Source organism: Plecotus auritus (assembly GCF_963455305.1).
Source record: "Plecotus auritus genome assembly, chromosome: 15".
NCBI classification, from domain to species: domain Eukaryota; kingdom Metazoa; phylum Chordata; class Mammalia; order Chiroptera; family Vespertilionidae; genus Plecotus; species Plecotus auritus.
Window position 1 is genome coordinate 2942474 of NC_137781.1, and position 20484 is coordinate 2962957.

General features: G+C 59.4%; 1 protein-coding gene across 1 annotated transcript in view; it reads right to left on the reverse strand.

Moving 5' to 3' along the window:
- Nucleotides 1–20484, reverse strand: part of HERC2 (HECT and RLD domain containing E3 ubiquitin protein ligase 2) — a 72637-nt gene that overhangs the window by 36292 nt on the left and 15861 nt on the right. The window contains exons 17-40 of the mRNA XM_080651456.1: nt 20140–20340; nt 18769–18997; nt 18538–18662; nt 15772–15950; nt 15209–15393; nt 13961–14116; nt 13126–13311; nt 11883–12038; nt 11346–11449; nt 10304–10454; nt 9592–9806; nt 9215–9347; nt 9002–9129; nt 8720–8915; nt 7668–7801; nt 6069–6242; nt 5802–5938; nt 5546–5697; nt 4683–4874; nt 3202–3389; nt 2460–2652; nt 1773–1955; nt 884–1065; nt 244–391 (exon numbers count right to left, since the gene is read on the reverse strand). Of these exons, the coding sequence (XP_080507582.1) occupies nt 244–391; nt 884–1065; nt 1773–1955; nt 2460–2652; nt 3202–3389; nt 4683–4874; nt 5546–5697; nt 5802–5938; nt 6069–6242; nt 7668–7801; nt 8720–8915; nt 9002–9129; nt 9215–9347; nt 9592–9806; nt 10304–10454; nt 11346–11449; nt 11883–12038; nt 13126–13311; nt 13961–14116; nt 15209–15393; nt 15772–15950; nt 18538–18662; nt 18769–18997; nt 20140–20340 (4027 nt within the window). The remainder of the gene's footprint in view (nt 1–243; nt 392–883; nt 1066–1772; nt 1956–2459; nt 2653–3201; nt 3390–4682; nt 4875–5545; nt 5698–5801; nt 5939–6068; nt 6243–7667; nt 7802–8719; nt 8916–9001; nt 9130–9214; nt 9348–9591; nt 9807–10303; nt 10455–11345; nt 11450–11882; nt 12039–13125; nt 13312–13960; nt 14117–15208; nt 15394–15771; nt 15951–18537; nt 18663–18768; nt 18998–20139; nt 20341–20484) is intronic.

Below are 20484 nucleotides of genomic sequence, written 5' to 3' on the forward strand. Positions count from 1 at the left end.
TGACCGCCCGCACACCAGCCAGGACAGGACAGGAGCTAGATGGCCGCCCGCACACCAGCCAGGACAGGACAGGAGCTAGATGGCCGCCCGCACACCAGCCAGGACAGGACAGGAGCTACATGGCCGCCCGCACACCAGCCAGGACAGGACAGGAGCTAGATGGCCGCCCGCACACCAGCCAGGACAGGACAGGAGCACCATGGCCGCCCGCACACCAGCCAGGCCCGCGACAGGGGCGCCCACCTCTGAGGAACGGGACGTCCGAGGAGCAGGTGGTGAGCAGGCTGCCCAGGAACCCGAAGAGCTTCTCCACCAGCCCCTCCATGTCCTCGGCCCGCTCGGCCTTGTCCCACGAGGGCAGCACGGCTTGCAGGAGGTGTAGGGCCAGGATCTGTGCGGCGATAAAGGGCCGCGTTAGAGAAAACGCTACCCGACACACAGAGGTGAGAATTTTATCTTCCCTTCATTTTCTGTCCCTGTAACGGAATTAACCACGTGAAAGTTCTAACACTCGTTATTTAACAGCCAAGGACACCCACATCAGTGAGTGCTACGGATGACCGAGGGTTAAAAACAAACTACGTGACAGAGGCAGGTACCTGCTCAGTTAGAAGGTAACTCCTCTCGCTTCACTCCCCTCAAGACAACCCCCAGCTCCGATGAGCACATCTCACGCGGGGCCGAGACCCGCGGCCCCTGCTTCAGATGGACTCCGGCCCTTCTGGCTGCGCCAGGGATGCTGCCCGTGCCCGAACCACCGCGCACACCACTCAGGCCTCAGGTTTAACACGTCTGCTGTGCCCGTCACGCCCCTTTCTGCACCTGTCGACCCCGGGAGGGCCGGTGCCCTGATGCTACCCTGAGCCCCGACGCCGCACGGTACCTGACGCTGCAGCGAGGCGGCTGTGAAGGGCGCGTGTCCCTCGACGACCCTCATGAGCAGGGCGATCCAGGGCGGGGAGCTGAGCGCGGCGCACATGTGGGGCGTGAGCGCGATGCTGCGCACGAAGCCCAGCGAGCACCAGCTGCGGTGCTGCTCCCGGCACACGGCGCCGTTGGGGGAGGCTGCGGGGACACGGGACACAGCCTGCTTGCCGGCTCCGAGGCACTCGGCACTCAGCACTCGGCTGCCAACCTGCACGCCCGTCCTTTCAACAATGAGCCGCTTGGCAAAGACGCTGCCAGTGCACGCGTTGAGAGAGAAAGGCGGAGGAGGCCTCTCGGGGTCTCAAGGAGCACCTTGCGCCTGAGACCCCGGAAGGACAGGCGGTGCCTGGCACAGGTAAGGAGCGGATGCTGCACAGCTCACACGGCTCGGGCAGTGGCGTGCACCCACTGTGATCTCGAAACGCCACATGCCCCATGACGTCACCCCATTTCACCTGCACACGGATGGCCAGGCCAGGTACGAGGCGTCTGTGTTAGCCGAAGGGCTTCATCCACCTGAGCTCCGATGAGACGGCTCTGCCTCTCGGGGCCTGGGTCTCCCCTCTCCCCTGCCCACCCGCTCCAGCTCACCCAGGCTCCCAGCGACACACTCAGACACCCACCTTCCCACAGCCACGCGCACATCTCTACCACAGCCACGCTCACACACCTTCATAAACACACCTACCCCGTTACTCACACGTCTCACTCTCACACGCACTTAGTCTCTCGTAACCAACTCACACACTCAAATGCACACACACACGTGCACACACACACACACACCACACACTCAACCACCCGCTGACACCGCGGCCCAGCCCTGCCTGCGGCCCCGTGCGTACGTGTCATGTCCGAGGTCCCACTCTCCACCACCACGCGCAGCAGCCCGCACAGGGTCCTGATGGCCTCGCCCTGCATGACCTCGGCGTGGACCCCGGCCGAGAGACACAGGGTCTGCAGCAGGTTCACGGTGCTGGTCAGCATCATGGCCGTGGGGTGCATGTGCCTGTCGGCCGGCTCAGCTTCTGAAAACAAACCACCCAGAACAGAGTGGGAGGCCCTGACGGGAGTCCGGGTGGCGTCACGTCCTGGTTCTGCTCCTCGGAAGGGCCGCTCGCTCTGCAGGAAGAGGAGCGCCACCCGTGCAGCCGTGACCCGACCACGGCCTTCCGCAGGGAACCAGCTTCCAAGTCGGGAAATCCGTAACGCCGCCTCAGCAGACAGCGCCGCGCCGAGACGGCGGCGAGGCCCACCCCTTAGGAGGCAGCTTCCCACACGCCCCACGCCGGCTGCGAGGCAGGGAATGCCGGCTCCCGGGGGGCCGGGGCTCTGGGACGAGAGGCCTGGACGGCCACCTTCCCCTCCCGGTGAAGCCCCGGGAGCTGGGGGGCACCAGGCCCGACACTGCAGAGCTCACCCCCCGCCCGCTGCTCCCTCTGACCACGAGAGTCCCTCAGAGACCGACCCCTTGCACACGCGCCGGCACCTGAGCTGCACCCCAGGGCTGACCCCCAGGGCCCCGCACTCACCTGAGTCGTCCTCCGTGTCCGAGTCCTCGGCCGAGGGCTGCGCGGAGGCCGGCAGCTCCGCCAGCTTGAGGTCGTACTTGCCCTCCTTCCCCATCCGGTAGGAGTTGGTGCTGCCTGTGTCCCACTGCACCCGGATCCAGCCGTCCTCGCCCAGCTCCCCGATCACACGGCCGAGGCCGGGAGGGGGTCCGTCCTGCGGGGCCGCACAAAGGAAGACCAGTAATGGGGCGCGTGCGGCCTGTCCCACGGACACCGCTGGGAGGGCGGCCACGTCCCTGCACAGACTCCTGCCCGTGACAGCTCCAACCTGGCCGGCCACACGCATCGCGCACGGCACCCCCGACATGGAACGCCAGGCCGGCCCGAGGTGAGCAGGGTCGGCGGCCGCCGCAGGGCCAGGCTGTCCAGCGGTCCTGGCGCCTAGTCCTCGGCCCCTCACGAGGCTTCGCAGGACAGGAAACCCGAGACCAGCAGCTGCATCTCCTCTGACTGCTGACTGCCCGGCACCGACTGGGAGCCCAGCCCCGGCCTCCTCTGAGCGCACCTCCTCGCAGCCGCCTGTGAGACGTGTCCCTACGCAGGACATATTCCTCCACTCGTTCAGCAGCCACCGACAGCTGCCACCTGCCAGGGCACCCGCCCCGAGCGCAGGCAGCCACCAGCTGTACTCCCCTCGCACCCAGTGAGCCAGTCAGGACTGCAGAGCCGACGGGGCGGCGGCTGCGTCTCGCCCCCCGAGTACCTGGTCGCCCCACTTCCAGTCCACGCCCCGCATGACCCTGGTTCCGATCTTCATCATGGCGGCCAGCTCAGGCCCTGAGACTGGGAGCTGCGCGGGCGCTGCCTCCTTCCTCGTCTCCTCCAGGACGGTGGCGGACGCGCCGCGGGCAGACACGTTCCCGTCTTCCTCCACGTGGTCGCCGCTGGGGCCTGCAGGGCACAACGGCAGCCAGTCAGGTCCTGCCATTTCCTCATCTCCACCCACTCCCATCGTTAACAATACGAAGGCGGTCACCTAAGACTCCACGGGGGAGGCAGGAGATCAACCAAAGGACCTGTGTGCACGCGCATGAGCACGACCAGGGGACAGACGGGGGTGAAGGCATGTGCTGGGTGGGAGCGGCTGGGGAGAGGTCGGGGAAAAGGGATATGCGATATTTTAAACAATAAAGAATACACGGTGTGTCGTGTATATTTTGCCGCTACGTGTGGAACTCTCTAGAACAGCCTGACTGCTTGCTAAGAGAGAGTCGGCCACCTACGACCAAGAGCTGAGTGTTGGGGAGAAGCAACACTTCCCAGGACTTTAGAGCAGCAAGGCCACCCCAGGAGGGGCAGTGGCCCCCTGCCGCCTGTGGTCTCGCTGGCTATGAAGGGAGGGGGAGACGTTAGGAAAAAGGGGGGACACAAATAACTAAAACCATAGGAGACCACGGTGACCTTCTGCAGAGGCACGGGACGGAGGGCGCCGGGAGCGCTGTGCCAGCACCTGAGCAGACCCGGGCACCACGCCGAGGGCCTAGAAGCGTTAGTGAACGGACTCGGGGAGAAATAGGAAGTGTGCGCAGACCTACAGCCCCAGGAAAGAGTTGTGTCCCAACCAAGAAGAGCCCAGGACCAGATGGCTTAATGCTGAATCCACCGGACATTTAAAGAATCGATGCCAATTCTCTAACTCGCCCCGAAACAGGGCAGGGCACCACTTGCCCTTGCCCAGGAGGCCGGCGCCCCCCGACCTCAATAGATAGCGCAGTGCTGCTGGGAGACGGGCGTGGTGCTGGGCACGCAGGCGCCCAGGCTCGGAGTGAAAGGCTAACGCCGCGGAGGGGGCGATGCTCGCCACACATCCATAGATGCAGCACGAGACCCAGAACCCCCACCAGGGCCTGTGCAACGGGGACGCCCAGCCTGAAGCCCCAGGAGGGACCGTGACACACACAGCTGGAGGGCTCCCTCGGTGCTCCCACCCCACCTGAGCGAAGTGTGCGCCGCCGTGCGCCCTGGCCTCAGACACACACGGCCCAACAGGAGGGGCCTGGCCTCCAGGAGGAAGCCTGAGCACCTGTGGCCAAAGGGTTCTGACCAGGGGCCAAGACCCCAGGAAGGGACACACCTTTCCTACCGTGGGTGCTGACAATGACACCACAAGCTAAACGACAGAGAGGCTGAGAGACACCCAGGCAAGTGCTGGCCTTCCCCACGGAGGCCAGGCGGCCGACCCACCGATGAGCCGCAGCGCCGTCTGTGCCAGGGCGAGCGTGCCGGAGTTGAGCAGCAGGCTGAGGTTGTGCGCGCCGTGCTGCAGGGTCAGCATGCTGAGCATCGCCAGGAGGAAGCGCGCGTGGGGGGTCGTGCCCAGGCTGGGTCCCGCCGGGTTCTCGTTGGTGATGGTCTGCAGCGGGATGGGCTGGATCCCTGAAAGGCATCGGCACGGGCTCAGTGGCTCGTGCGCAGATACAAGAACACACCCGACAGAGAAAGCATTCGCAATTTTTAAAAAGTCCTGTTTTCCAGGTGGGAGAGGGCAATGGCAGGGAAGGGACAGATGTAAAACTTCCAACAATAAAAATGAAAAAAACAAAACAAAACGAACTTGTGCTCTCCAGTGGACGGCGGGAGCCCGTGCTTCTGTGACGACCCTGCCACCCTGGCTCCGCGCAGCCACCCCACCCGCTACAGAACGCACTGCACCCTCATCAGCACCCTGTGGCCACACATCCCATCAGTGAGAACAGGCGCCTCCCACAGCGAGTCCTGGCCTCTCGCAGGCGCGTGACGTCCCCCAGCACACGCTCTAGGGTGGACGGTGGCAGCGACACGCACGGGAAGCTGTGAGGACACTACAAGACTGTCTTCTGCCCGATTCTGCAAGTTCTGTTTCGCATCTGAGAAAGCATGCAGCAGCTGAGATCACCATTCTAATGAGCCGAGTGACTGAAGTCTGCCCCAGAGCAAACATCGGCACCTGCAAGTTCCCACAACCCACGGCGAGGAGCCACACCGTGACACCGGCTCATGTGGCCACTGAGACACTCATGCAGCGATTTCAATGCAGCCTGTGAACCGGGAAGTTCTCCTAGACTCACCGAGCTCTTTAAACTTGGCATTTGCATCCATCAGAATGTTCCGAATGTTCTGAACAGCCCAGGCGTACAGCTTGCCAAACGTGACTTCCAGCAGCATCCGGTTAAAGGGTGGGATCAAGTCCACGTCCTTCAAGCAATCTGTGAGAGGCTCCCTACACAGAGAGTCTGCTTGGAGGTCTGCCAGACCTTCAACCTGAACAGAGCAAGGGCCTGCCCTCCCCCCAAACCCCCCCAACTAGGAAGACTGCAGCGGTACCCCAGGTCGACGCCCTCCGGGATGAGCCGCTGCCACCCGCAGAATACGGCGTACTGCACGGACGGGAGCAGAAAACTCTTGGCCGCCAGCTTTAAGATGGTGTCGATCCCCTCCAGGCGGACCTCTGCTCTCTCCAGCTGCGAGACACCGCGCCCCGGTGAGACACCGTGCCCCGGTGAGACACCGTGCCCCGGTGAGACACCGTGCCCCGGTGAGAGTTGCGAGCCCCGGGCGCGGCTGGGAAGGGCACTCCCTGCAGGATGTTACCTGTTTCAGCAGGCACTTCCTCATCTTCTCCACATCCACGGGCTCCTCCCTGAGGGCGAACTCGGCGATGGTGCCCAGCAGAGCTGACTGCGGGGGCAGGCCCTGCACGCTCTGCTTCAGCCACTTGTACCTGGGAACGCCGGTGACGGTGCTCAGGAGCGGCTGCCACTTGTCCTGCGAAGGAACCGCGGGCGCGTGAGTCCCCGCTGCTGTCGCCCCCGTGCTGAAGCAGTGACTCCAGCTAAAGCAGTGACTCCAGCTAAAGCAGTGACTCCAGCTGAAGCAGTGACTCCAGCTAAAGCAGTGACTCCAGCAAAGGCAGACCCAGATGCCAGCAGGCCTAAGGGGTGAAGTGACCAGGACACACCTAGGCTTATAAGTGAATTCTAAGTGTCCACACTCAGGCACTGTGGAAAGAGGTAACCTGGCACACAGAGTAAAGGGCCATCCACTGAATGGGACCAGGACAGGGAAGCCAAGGAGACCTTCAATGAGTGAATGAGTGAATGACAGAGTGAGTGAGTGAATGAGTGAATGAGCGAGTGAGTGAATGAGTGAATGAGCGAGTGAGCGAGTGAATGAGCGAGTGAATGAGTGAATGAGCGAGTGAGTGAATGAGCGAGTGAGTGAATGAGTGAATGAGCGAGTGAGTGAATGAGCGAGTGAGTGAATGAGTGAATGAGCGAGTGAATGAGTGAATGAGCGAGTGAGTGAATGAGTGAATGAGCGAGTGAGTGAATGAGTGAGCGAGTGAGCGAGTGAATGAGCGAGTGAGTGAATGAGTGAGTGAATGAGTGAGTGAATGAGTGAGTGAATGAGTGAGTGAGTGAATGAGGGAGTGAATGAGTGAATGAGTGAGTGAATGAGTGAGTGAATGAGCGAGTGAATGAGTGAGCGAGTGAGTGAATGAGTGAGCGAGTGAGTGAATGAGTGAGTGAATGAGTGAGTGAATGAGTGAGTGAATGAGTGAGTGAATGAGTGAGTGAATGAGTGAATGAATGAATGAATGAGTGAGTGAATGAGCGAGTGAATGAGTGAATGAATGAATGAATGAATGAGTGAGTGAATGAGCGAGTGAGTGAATGAGCGAGTGAGTGAATGAATGAATGAGCGAGCGAGTGAATGAGTGAGTGAATGAGCGAGTGAGTGAATGAATGAATGAGTGAGTGAATGAGTGAGTGAATGAGTGAATGAGTGAGCGAGTGAGTGAGAATGAACAATGACACAATGTGCTCCTGAAGGGAAAGGAAAGCCCTGACGGGGTGGCTCAGTTGACTGGGCGTCATCCCATTGACCAAGAGGTCATGGGTTCGGTTCCCAGTCAGGGCACAAGCCTGGCATGTGGGTCGAGGTGGCGAGGCAACGGATTGATGTTTCTCTCTCACATCGAGCTTTCTCTCTCTCTCTCAAATCCATGAAGGCCCTCGAATGAGGATTTTTTTAAAAAGGAAAAAGGAGCACTTCTCCAGGGATGGATCCAACCAGGGCACCACTAGGTGGCGGCGCTGGGGCGACTGCCCACACGCTCGCCAGCTGCACGCTCTCTCCCCCACGGACACTCGCACGCGGCCAGCCCTGGAGTCCCAGGCAATGCCTCACCTTGGGGGCCCTAGTTGCAAGGGGTCTTTTGTCCACATGGACGGGACTGTGAGGCAAAAGGCAAGCTTCTTCCAAGTCACTCTCTTCGTTTCCAATTTTCCCTTCATCGTCAGTAGGTTCTGGCTTCTTAGGAACTACGTCGAAGGCATCGTTCGTTAGAAAAACCATTTACTTAAATGCAGTTTTAAATTCAGAAGTCTTCAATTTACATAAAGGCAAAGAACACACATATTTTAATATTCACTGTGAACTGAACTGTTCAAACGACAAAAGCACCACAAACACTCTCACTGTAAGGACACTTGGCCGCCTGGGTTGGGGAAGGATGGGGGAGTGCCACAGAGAAAGAGGGGAGTCCCAGGGGTCGGGGGTGGGGAGTGCCACAGAGAAAGAGGGGAGTCCCAGGGGTCGGGGGGTGGGGGAGTGCCACAGAGAAAGAGGGGAGTCCCAGGGGTCGGGGGGAGGATGGGGGAGTGCCACAGAGAAAGAAAGGGAGTCCCAGGGCCGGGGGGGCGGAGGGGGGAGTGCCACAGAGAAAGAGGGGAGTCCCAGGGGCCGGAGGGGGGGAGGGGGGAGTGCCACAGAGAAAGAGGGGAGCCCCAGGGGCCGGGGGGGGGGGAGGGGAGAGTGCCACAGAGAAAGAGGGGAGTCCCAGGGCAGCCAGCTTCTCCTGATGGGCCAGATGGTGACCCTTAGCCTTCGAGGCACCTGGCCTTGGGAAACATTCAGGCCTGTGCTGCCGCAGGAGCAGCAGCGACCTCTGTTCACGAGGCTGCAACTTAAACTGAGGCCATGTCATGTGTCGAGCCAACGCTCCCTCTGACTTAAAAGAATGGCATTTTCCAGAGGCAACTCCAGCCTGAGCTCATGGACAAGGAAGCAGGACTGCAAGAGGAACCATGAGTGCATGTAACGGGCACTGGGGCTGAGGTCAAAGGTCATGCAGGGTGCACAGCAGCCACAGGGTCAACCCACTCCTGATGCAGCCCCACAGGCAGCCCCTTCCGACCTGGCCCGCCTGTCCTCACCCCTCCTCTTCCTCCCGTCCTCACCCCTCTTCTTCCTTCCTTCGCGGATGATCTTCTGGGCGACCCGCCTCCAGCGGGGCAGGGAGCTCAGCAGCTTCAGCTTGGACAGGACAGAGAGGTCGTTGCACACGGCGGGCCTCAGCTCGTTGAAGAGGAACCGCAGGCGCTCGATGACGGGTGCACAGACCTCCTTGTAGGAGCGGCCCTGCTCCTGGTGCGTCTACCGAGTCAGAGATAAGAGACGACTTAACCACAGGCCCTCGACCGACCGGCCCACCGTCCGCACAGCCTGGCAGGAGGACCCACCTTAATGAGGGAGCACTTGGCCTGGTAGACCACCCGGCAGACATCCACCACCGACTTGGGCAGCGCTCTTTGCTTCGCCTGCTCGACAGCGAGCGCGCCGGCGTGAACCAGAGACAGCGCCACGTGCCCTGGGAGACAGGGACAGAGGGGCTGGTGGGACGCTGTGGCCGGCGTGGGAGTCCGGCCTCAGGAAGTGAACGCGAGGCGTCCTACCTAGGTCTTCGTGCTTTAAGAGGCAGCACAGCAGCAGGCGGCCCACCTCCTCCACGGGGTGCTCGGGGGGGAAGCTGATGGGCGTGGTCAGGTGGCACTGCCAGCAGCACCTCTCCACCTGGCACAGGAAGTCCTGCCACAGACAGCAGGGAGGCGACTGTCAGCACCGCGTGGGCCGCCGCGGGCTCTAACCCGGGCGCAGCCTCGTGCGTTGCTTCCAGCAAGGCTTCCACCCCTCGCGGCTCATCGAGCCACACCCCTCACCTCCACGCCAGCCCCCAGAACCCTCAGCCAAGCCCGGGGAGCGGATGGAGAGCAGGCGCTGCAGGCCCCTCGGAGTCCTGAGCGACATACACGCCCCACCTGGGGCGCCTCACCTTCACGTTGTGGTCCTGGACGCTGTTGTCCGCCAGGGCTTGCAGGAAGGCCTGGGAGTGGTCGCCCAGGGCACGTGCGTGGGCGCAGAGGCGGGACTTGCTGGCGGGGGTGCCCCCGGGGGAGCTGCAGTGGTCCTCGTCCTTCTCCTCATTGTAGCTGTAGTGGGTCTGGCTGGTCTGCAGGCCCCCCGAGAAGATGGACGACTGCAGCCACTCTAGGGAGCAAGCGCACGGACAGCAGCCTGAGGCGCCGCTCCCCAACCCCAGCGAGAGCAGCACGCTCGGCGGGAAGCCAGCTCTCCCCGCGACACAGGTGCCGGTACCACCCGCTCCCTGCGCTCCGCCACGCCTGGGAGGGCTCCCTGAAAGGCAGCGAGGGCAGGTGGGCGTTGTCCGAGGGCAGCCGTCACAGCGAGACCACGGAGCACACAGCACGGACAGGCCCTGGGAGCCAGCGCCCCGGGGGAGGCAGGGGCTGCCCATCCGTGCGGACGGGGACTCCACACGAAAGCCCAGACGGCGGCCCCTGCAGATGTCTCTCAAGGACTGTGCTCCCAAAACCTCCTCCCAGCCCGACAGGCACCCGATGCCCTCTGTCCCCCCCCGGATGCAGGGCTCAGCGCTCAGGAGCGCTCTCCGAACGCCACCGACTCCCGCACACACGCTCTGCTGAAACAGCCGTGGCCGGTGAGTGGAGCGAGCGTGTTCTTACTGGCGCATTCGACCTCCACGGGCGAGAGCGGTGTGCTCAGGGCGAGGTAGGAGGCGTGCAGCCCGAGCAGCAGGCCCAGGTTCCTCTCCGTGTCCATCAGAGGGGAGGACAGGCTTCCCAGGTCCGGGACGGTGACGACTTCCTGGTCAGGCTGGGGAAGGGGACATTCCGTCAGGCTGAGAAAGCAGGTCCACCCACCACCACAGCAAGACGCGCACCAGCCTCTCTCTGTCCTCGCCCCAGGCGTGCGGCGGGAGGAAGACGGCGCTGGGCCCCGCGCCCATGCCCTGCAGCGAGCGGCGCTCCCGCCAGGAGACGTAAACCACATGCACCTGCAGCCTGCAGCTCCGGCTCCCGGTGGGAGAGCCGCTCTGCTAGAACAGCCCCGTGGAGCTACAGCAGCTTCCGGAGTGACAGTGGGCCCTGCGTCAGAAACTACCCCCCCGAGCCCCGTAACAGCCCAGACAGAAACCCAAGTCTGAGTGACGGTGCTGCTGTGAGTCCATCACCCCGACCTTGGGAGGAAATAAACGCATTCACACAGTCAGAAGGCAGAATTCCAGCGACAGTCCTCCTAACTGGGGTCACATTAGACAACTTAGAAGCAAAGCGAACTTCCCTTCACAAACGCTCCAGCCCTGCCCAGGGCACTCAGCACATCTTACAGCCTCCGGATCCATGCACAGACACCAACCCAGGCCACGCACGCCAACGCTCACGAGCATGTGAAGGACATGTCCTACCAGGAGGAATCATGCCAGCAGGCAGTTCTTCCCAAAGCACATGGCCAGGCATTAAGCTCAAGATCACAAGCCATTCCCGACTTCTACACAAGCTCATAACCTCTTTTACGTGTGAAACTGGCTACACTTCTTACAGATTGGCAATTTTAAAAGTCACGTTTTCAGAGCAGTGCGTGTAGACCTCGCCATGAGTCAACGCGCATTTACCTTCTGTCTCCCGCGCCAGGGCACTGCCCTCCCGCCCCTGCGAGAGGCCCGCGCTCAGGGCAGGGTGACCCCGGCCCTTGGCCCAGCCTCACCTCCAGGTACTGGCCCACACAGAAGGCGTGCATCGACTCCCGCGTGTCCTCAAACTGCAGCGCGGCCTCCAGCGCCACCACGGGGTCCTCCCCGGCAAACTGAGCTGCAAGAGAGCGGATGCGCCGACTCCACAGTGGGCCCACGGAAACGGAATGGGCGCCAGGAGGCGGACCGGCAGGTCAGCGACCTCTCAGCCTCTCCCAGGGCTGCCGGGGCCAGTCAGGCCTTAGCGCCCGCGCCAGTGCGTTGTGTTGGAACAAATCACACAAAACGGTGAGGAATTCTTCCAACGCCCTGAGTTCCATGACAGGAGAGTCACCGAGCGTTTAGAATGGGGGCTAAGGCCAGACTCTGGGGTAAACACACAGTAAGACGTACAGGGGATGTGCTACAGAGCTACTTGAAACCTATGTAACGCCATAAACCAACGGAACCTCAAGAAGTTCAATAAAAATAAACACACGAGAGGGAGGCCTGAGGCTCTGCTGAGGATGACACGCGGGAAGGTTCAAGGGTGCGGCAGCGAGGCTGCTCACCGAGAATGCTGCTCCCGCTCAGGGCCTGGGCCTGGAAGTCCTTGATGTCGTACACCCTCCCGTCGATGACAGTCCAGAAGCCCCCGTCCTTGTTGTGGTTCTCCAAGTCCGCTTTGCGGATCAGGGTCACCTCCTCGTTGTTCCTACAGTTCTGACCTGTAAGAAACGACTCTGTAAACAGAAACCAGGATCGCGGCATCAGCAGACCAACAGGTACCACGACCTGAACCAGCGCTGAGAGAAACACCTTAAGGGACACACACTTCCGCACCAGGACGGGAGGGGAGCACACCTGCTGGCACTGCCCCCACCTCGGGCCCAGCAAGGACACAGGGATCCGCACACCGGGCGCCACGCGGGAGCCGCGCGACCAGCAAACCTGACCACAGACCAGGCGAGAGGAAAGCACCACCCGGGACCGCAATGCCGTTATATTGGAAGCAGCCACAAGCGGAGAATAAAAATCCTCTACAGAGCTGAGTATTATGAAATGTATTTTATAAGTCACTCAAAATTCCCATAAAATGAAAGTTCTCTTTCAAGCTTTAAATACGGTTTGTTAATTGGAAAGTACTATTAAATTATAATGTAGAGCTGGCTTTAGTCATTTTTTTCCCATAAAAAACACCACTGTGTAATTAGTCCCAGTGTTGACTGATGTCACAGTGACTTCAGATACGAGAGCCTGGGTTCTCTCTTCACGCTGTGACTTATTGCTGCACAGACGTGGCCTCCGGTGATGACATGAAAGATGAACCACAACTTAACTAACTGGACGAGTCTGGGAAGTCCCACCGTAGAGAGGGGGTTGCTTAGATTCAAAACGGCGAAGCTCGAGACTCGGAGCAGCTCCCCGCCCCCACTCCCGTGCGCAAGCAGACAGTGGGACAGAGCGTGCAGCGGCTGACCACCACGTCTCGCTGACCGCTAGAAAGCCGTCCCATGTCCACGCCTGCCTCCAAAGCCCGATCTGACCGCTTCAACGGTACCTTCTGGAGACACCCAGAGAGGGTTTCCCAGAACTTCCCGGACCACCCATCCCAGGAGGAACAGCCATGGCTACGAAACCCCTCCCTTAAACACGACCCAGCCTCTCCGGACTGAGTGTCTCCCCACTTCCCGACGCTGCCCTGGGTGACACGCGGGCCCTGGTCTTCCTGGACAAGAACTCCTCCCAGTGGAGAGGAAGACGAGGGCAGACGGGACAAAACGTGTCTGAAAAGCCCTTGGGGAGAGGCCGTACCCATGATGCCAGGCCAAGCCAGCTCCTCCTGGTCGTCCCGCTCCCTCCCGGGCGCCAGGTGGTTGAAGCGGTCCAGGTGCTCCAGCAGGCCGCCCAGCAGCGGCACGGCGCCCGCCTCCTGCATGAGCCCCGGGTTCTTGCTGAGCAGGAGGACGATGGAGACCACCAGCTCTGGAAGGAGCACACCTACAGGTGAAAGAAAGTAATGAAGTTACGTTTACATGGGAGCGTTTGCCCTACAGACCAGAGCGTAAGCCTGCTCTCTGTTTACATGGTGATACGTCACAGAAGGAGGGGTGCTGCTGAGCACACTCCCCACTCCCACCTTTCATTCTGAGAGACACACAGGCATCGAGCAGAACCCTTTGAGTTACAAGGACACGTTCCAGAACCACTGTTTCAACACCGAAGTAGAATTAGCTGCATCTTTTATTCATAAAAAAATATGTTTACAACCAATTCACCAGCAGAAAAAAGCTCTCAGTAACAACGACCTAACGTCACAGAGGTAGCTGGAAGATACGTGACGCGATATTGGGATTTACTCAGATCCCTGTTGCTGCTGCTGAAATGCAATCGGACAGCCACCACAGACTCAGCACTGGTGTCTGCGACGGTGCAGGACAGAGTCACTAACCACGGCCACAGCACTGACTCCTGACCCGGCTGCTCGGGCACAGCTGCCAGCAACCACAGAGGCCGAGGGGCCGGGCCGGGCCGGGCCGGGCCGGGCTAGGACACCTGGGGCCAAGGCGAGCAGCTTTAGGAAATGTCCGTGCTAGTGCACGTCTGTCTATGAAAACAAATGCGCCCGCAGGCGGGAAACGAGAGGTACCGGTGAAGTCGCCTTCCACGACGCAGGCCACCTCGGCAAAGTGCCGCCAGCTGGTGGAGGCGACGCTGGCGGCCACGGGCAGGATGTCCCCGATGTGCGTGCACAGCAGGGCCGTGTACTTCTTCAGCAGGGAGCCCACGCCCATCAGCTCAGGACCTGGAGGGAGAGTCGGAAGCTGCACTCCCTGCTCACGTTTACCGGGAACGTGGTGAGTAATCACCACTGACAACAACGTGCTCAGGGAGGAGCTCGTGGCCCGGTCCAGCTCGGCTTGCATCCGCCAGGGAACGGTGCGCCTGGACGCCGTGTGGAGACACGGCCTGCCCAGTGCCGCGGACTCTGCGTATGTGGACACCCAGGTCATGACCTCAGAGCTTTAAAGCCTCACATGCCATCCCCAAGTGTTTCTACGTCCAAGCCTTAACGCTGGTAAACTGTTCCCACCCAACAAAGTCAGGCACCCTTTGGCCTCATAAAATCGTCAACTTCCTCCCTCCGTGGCTCCGACGAGGTTTTCGGTCCTCGTAACTTTGGGTCTTTGAGAGGGTACCCCCTTCAGACCAAGTCCACCTCTTTCCGTCGGAAATGCTCCATCATCTACAAGTGCCTGCTCTTGGCAGGAAGTAACCAGGTGATTCTGGAATGTACGAGGTATAAGAGCACGAGCAAGAGCAGCGAAGCCCGCCCCCTGGAAGAAGGCGACCGAAGGAGAGCCAGGCGCTCTCTACGTCACGTGCGGAGCGAGCACTCACAGACCAGCCTGCGTCAGCCCTTACAGGCCCCCACAGGGATTATCCCAACTCCGCGGGGCCATCGACAGCCCACAGGAGACCCGGCCCAGGGCCAGCAGCTAACAAACTGGAGCTATAACTGACCCCGCCTGGCCCCAGCGGTGACGCAGCCCTACCCGCGCCCTGCTGGCGGCCCAGGTGACAGACATGGACGATGGCAGGTGCTGTTCCCACACCATGTCGGTCTCCATCACTGCCACCTGTGGTGTGTCTGATACATCGTCTGTCAGACTAACCTGAATATAGAGGATGCTATTCCTGATCGTCTGCAGAATTTTAACGTTAAAACGACGAGAAAAGGAATACTGATGAAATATTCATAAAAAAAAAAAAGTGGAGCAACATGAGTCCCCCGAATGCCTGCATTTACAGAGTGCGAGCCCCACACACATGCGCGTGCGGCACGGGCGTGTCGCGCAGCCTGAGCACGCAGACACTAACATCTGAAGCCACTTACTAGGGGCATCGGCGGGCGGTCCAACACTTTCTCCTGGATACAGCTTACTGATCAGCAAGCGCTGAAAACGCAGCAGCAAGTCCAAGGAGGCGGATCGGTCCCGACTGTGCTGCTCCATGTCCAGGCAGGACGAGATCCGACGAGCCACGTCCTTCAGCCTGGCCACCGTCTGGGCAGCAATGTTCCTGCAGAGGAGAGAGGACGCAAAGTGATGCAGGCGTGCGCGTCCACACAGTGAAGGTGCTTGAAACAATCACAACAGACAGGATCAGAACGGCAGCCTGTGCCGAGCTGGCTCGCTGCCCGGGGAGTCAGGGTGCCTGAAACAGCACAGCCTCAAGGGGAGTGCAGGCGCCGAGAAGACGCCCCAACACAAGGGCGCCCCTGCTTCCCAGTGACTCCGAGGCTGAGGCCTGTCCTCGCCCCTGTGCTGAGAGTCAGCTCTTCACACTAAAACCTGCCCAGGTCGTTTGCAGAACATCTCCTCCATCGCCAAGCACATGCCCAGGCTCCTCGTGCTGGTCTCACCGTCTCCCCACTGAAGAGCGCCTCCCGCCGCTCACCTAAGAAGCTGCTGGATGAGCTGCACCAGGGGCAAACACTGCTTCCCCGAGCACTCGTAGATCCCCGTGTTAATAAGGTCCTTGTCCAGCGGAGTTCTACTTCGATGAAACGTTGAGGCGTTTGCTTCCTGTTCATCAATTTCCTTTTCCTTCTGTGCTTCTTTTTTGGCTTCAATATCCTGCAATTTATAAAACAGAACCTGGTTACCAGTTACCGCGGAAACAGGCGTGAAGGCACCTGGGCTGACCCCACAGCCTGGCTGTCCCTCAGCGACACCCACACCCCTTGACCCTGGTCTCACACACCTGCTGAAATCCCGTCAACCAGTTTCTAAACAGACTCTGTCCCACAAATGCACTGTCCAGGCTGCCACTGCTGGTCCCCCGCCCACTCTGAGGAGCCCCTGTCACAGGCTCTCACAGACCACCAGTGGGATCTGCCCCCGCCACCCAGAACATCTGCTTTACAGACAGGAAGCAACAACCCACAAAATGGGAGGGTATATTCCCAAGTCACAACCTGTATAATAAAAGGCTAATATGCAAATTGACCAAACGGCGGAACGACTGGTCACTATGACGTGCACTGACCACCGGGGGGCAGACGCTCAACGTAGAAGCTGCCCCGGCTGGTGAGCACAGCAGCGGTGGCGGGAGTGGCGGGAGCCTCTCCCGCCTCTGAGGCAGAGCTAAGGAGCAGGCAGGCGGACATCCCCCGAGGGGTCCCAGACTGTGAGAGGGTGCAGGCCGGGCTGAGAGACCCCGCCCCAGGGCACGAGTGTCGTGCACCAGGCCTCTAGTATCAGATATCAGATAAGAGACAGGTGTCCAGAACACAGAAGGAGTTCTGACATCTCAACAACTCTAGTTAAACGTAACCCAATTTAAAAACAGGCAAAGGACTGGATGACGTATCTTCAAAGAAGATACACGAAGAGCCGATGAGCACATGGATAGGCACCTGGAGTCAGCCCACCTGCCCCTCACCCGTCAGGACCCCTCTGCAAGTCACGCCACGTCTGTGGCACTCGTGTCCCCATCTATCAAATGGAATTTTAAAATAACGTGGTCCACGCGACAGGGTTGAGAAGAGCAAAGAGGAAACGGAAGGCAAGCACAGCCCCTGGAAAGGACGGCACAGCGAGCATGGTGGTCGCGACCGCATTATCACGTCTACATGACTTCTTCAGGCAGTCCTTGGGTTATGGCAGACTCAACATACGTCGCCATCTCCCATCCTATATAATAAAAGCCTAATATACAAGTGTCTGGTTGTCGGTCCAACCAATCGAAGCTTAATATGCTAATGATATGCTAAGTCGCTCAACCACTGGCTATGACATGCACTGACCACCAGGGAGCAGAAAGTCGACCAGTCGACCAGTTGCTAGGACGTGCACTGACCACCAGGGGGAAGATGCTCCGACCAGTAGGTTAGCTTGCTGCTGAGGTCCGACCGATCGGAACTGAGCAAGATGGGCCAGATGTGCCCTGGAGCCCTCCTGCAGTCCCTCCCCAGCTGGCCAACTTCCCCTGCCTGATTGTGCACTGGTGGGGTCCCTCGGCCTGGCCTACACCCTCCCTCAATCCGGGCTGAGGGACCCCCGCCCTGAGTGCAGGAATTTCGTGCACTGGGCCCTCTAGTTCATTTATAAAAAAAGTTCTGTCACTTTGATGTATGTATGTATGTGCTTTATGTTTTTTATTATTTATTTACCACAAGTAAAGGTCAGGAATTATTACCTTTCTTTTAAATTTTTTTTACTGTTTCACTTCATTACTGCTGTGTCTGTGCTCCATGTGAGTGACATAGGTGCTTATGTAGGTGGGTTCCGACTTATGGCGGAAATCGCGTTACGTCGCGCCGTAGGAATGGATCTCCGACGTAACCTGAGGACCTACTGTAATTCCCTCAGCGTGATCAAAGCATTTGAGTATGTTTTCAAAGGCACGCTGAGATGCACTCACTTCATCTAATTTTATCAATATTATAAGTTTTTACATGAAAAATGATGACAACAAGAGCAACTACGGATGGCCAAGCAGCACCTGAAATACGAGTGAGAGCCACGCCCCTAGGACAGCTCAAGCAAAAACACGGAGCGCCTCGGGCCGGTGGGCCAGGAAGGGCTGAACTCAGGCGGCTCGAATGTGACTAGCACAGCCTCCTTGGGGAACTGTCAGCACAGAGCCCCCCAGGACCCAGCTAACTAACTCAGAGCAAGGAGAGCGTGCACGAGAGGATGTGTGCGCAGCATGTCAGAGCGGCTTTACCAAGTCGACAAACAGAAGGGACAGAGAAGCGGGGCCACCACCACACAGCCAGTGCTAACAGGGAAAGCAACGCCACGACACACCAGCAGGGACGCGCCTGAGAACCGTGATCCCGGCAAAGTGAAGCGACACAGCAGGACCTACTAAGTGACTCCACTCCTGGGACACAGAACTGGCACCTGCTCGGGGAGGGAGCCCAACGCCCAGTGCAGAGGCAGAGGCCCTTTCCGGAGCAGGGAAACGATCCATGACACGGTCCGGGTCTGTCACAGCCACTTGCTGAGACACTTAGAGGGAGGGCATTGTATCGACCTGACCCCAACAAGAACGCTTACACAGAGGAACGACTGAGCCACAGAACGTATCTGGGATGTGACCCAAAGTCCTGCTTCGGGTTCTCAGTAATTCCTGCAAGAGGAGGTTTGCTGTTTCCTCCCAGCAGGACAGGGTGTCCAGCCCGCCTCCCTGCCAGGGGAATCGCCTGGGTGGTACCTGGATCTCTGCAGTAATGGCGGCATTTAAGGCCGACTCCAAGCCTCCATCAGCCATCAAGCTGCCCACCAGGAGATCGATCATGAATCGGCGGCCTGGACTGACATTAACCTCATTGCCTGAAACTGGAAAAGGGAACGTTTTTGCCAATGTGAGTGAAGGCAATCCCCTCCCAGCACCCTCCCCTCCCCCCCGACCCTGCCCCTGCCCCTGCCCCTGCCCCCCCCCCACCTGCACAGGGCAGGAGAGCCGAGAGCGCCCGGGCCCGCTCCTCGGCGGTGGGCAGCAGCACGGACCACCCGCTCTGCAGCACAGCCTGGGCGGCCGCCTGCACGGTGCCCAGCACGCCCGCACTGCTGGCCAGGGCCACCACGGTCTGCTTCAGGCTGTTGAGGAGGACGCTGCCCAGACCTAAACCAAGCAACTCTGGGTCAACCTGGTGACTAATGGCGGCATGCAACTGGAAGGACAAAAACAGCGGTCACTTAGCAGCCCGAAGCACGTGGGCTCCAACCTCACTAAGCAGACAGACTACCGCCAATGGGGTTTTACCAAAGATTAAACAAAAGCCTTCAAGGACGTGCAGTTTTTAAAGGAGACTACACACATTTTACCCACAGTGGTTGAGAATCCATGGTAAGACATTTTACGAGGACTACTTAACACCCAACTCTAAATACTTCCATGGAAATGCTAATTGTGTACTTACAATACATAACTTACATGTAACATACTTATTATATGCTCAAGATGAACAGCGGTTAAACATGTAGAAAACCCACCCCAACCATCTGCACCCAACACAGAAAAACAGAGAACACAATTTAAACTGAACACTTAACAACGACCCAGCCAAGCAGAGAGGACTCCCACAGACACACGGTGGAGCCCGGGGCTGGGTTCTCCGAGCAGAACCAAGTCTCGGGCTTGAGACCCAAACCGCCCACGACAGCCCGACCATGAGCTTCCTGCCAGCCAGCCAGGGCCCGAGGGCAGCACACTGCCCAGCCAGGTTGTGGGAAGAGAGACCCTACCCTGCCCATGTGGCTCAGCTGGCTGGGCGTCATCCCGTGTCCCAAAGAGGTGGTGGGTTTGATTCCCAGTCAGAGCAGTGCCCAGGTTGAGGCTCGATCCCCAGTAGGGGGCGTGCAGGAGGCAGCCGACCCATGATTCTCTCTCATCATTGGTGTTTCTCTCTCCCTCCTTCTCCCTTCCTCTCTGAAATCAGTAAGCATGTATTTTTAAGACACCCTCAGCCTGGGCCAGTGTGGCTCAGCTGGTTGGAGCATCATCCTACACCGGAGGCTGCGGGTTCGATCCCCTACCAGGGCACATGCCTCGGGGATGGCTTGATCCCCAGCTGGGGAGTCTACAGGAGGCAACCCAGCAACGTTTCTCTTGCACATCAATGTCTCTCTCTTACTTTGTGAAGAGAATTTGTGTTCTTGGCATTAAGCCATAAAATTACCCAAAAAAATAAGATCGCCAAAACATTCAAACATTTTCCTTAGCAGTTCGACCGGCTAAAAACCGCACCCTCCGCTCTCATAAACGTTCCCACACACACAGACACCCCCTCCCACAGGAGGGGCGCTCTCCCACCTGCAGCCGCAGCAGGTTCAGCGTGGCCACGGCCATGCACTCCTTCTCCTGGGGCGGCGGCCAGTCGGCGGTGCCGTCCATGCCCTCGCTCACTTGCCGCAGGAGCAGGTCCAGCTGCTCAAAGGTCCCTGAACAGACGTCCACCACAAAAGGGACGCGCAGGCCCACGGACCACTCGGAGCACGAGGACCAGGCGAAACTCTGCGGAGGAGACACGAGAACCAAAGATGGATCTATACATTCAGCGACGAGTCTATACATTTACTGTAAATGACGGGAGACGGAACGGCCCCCCTGCAGGAACCAGGCCAGGACACGGGAAATTACGAATGGCACACACACTGC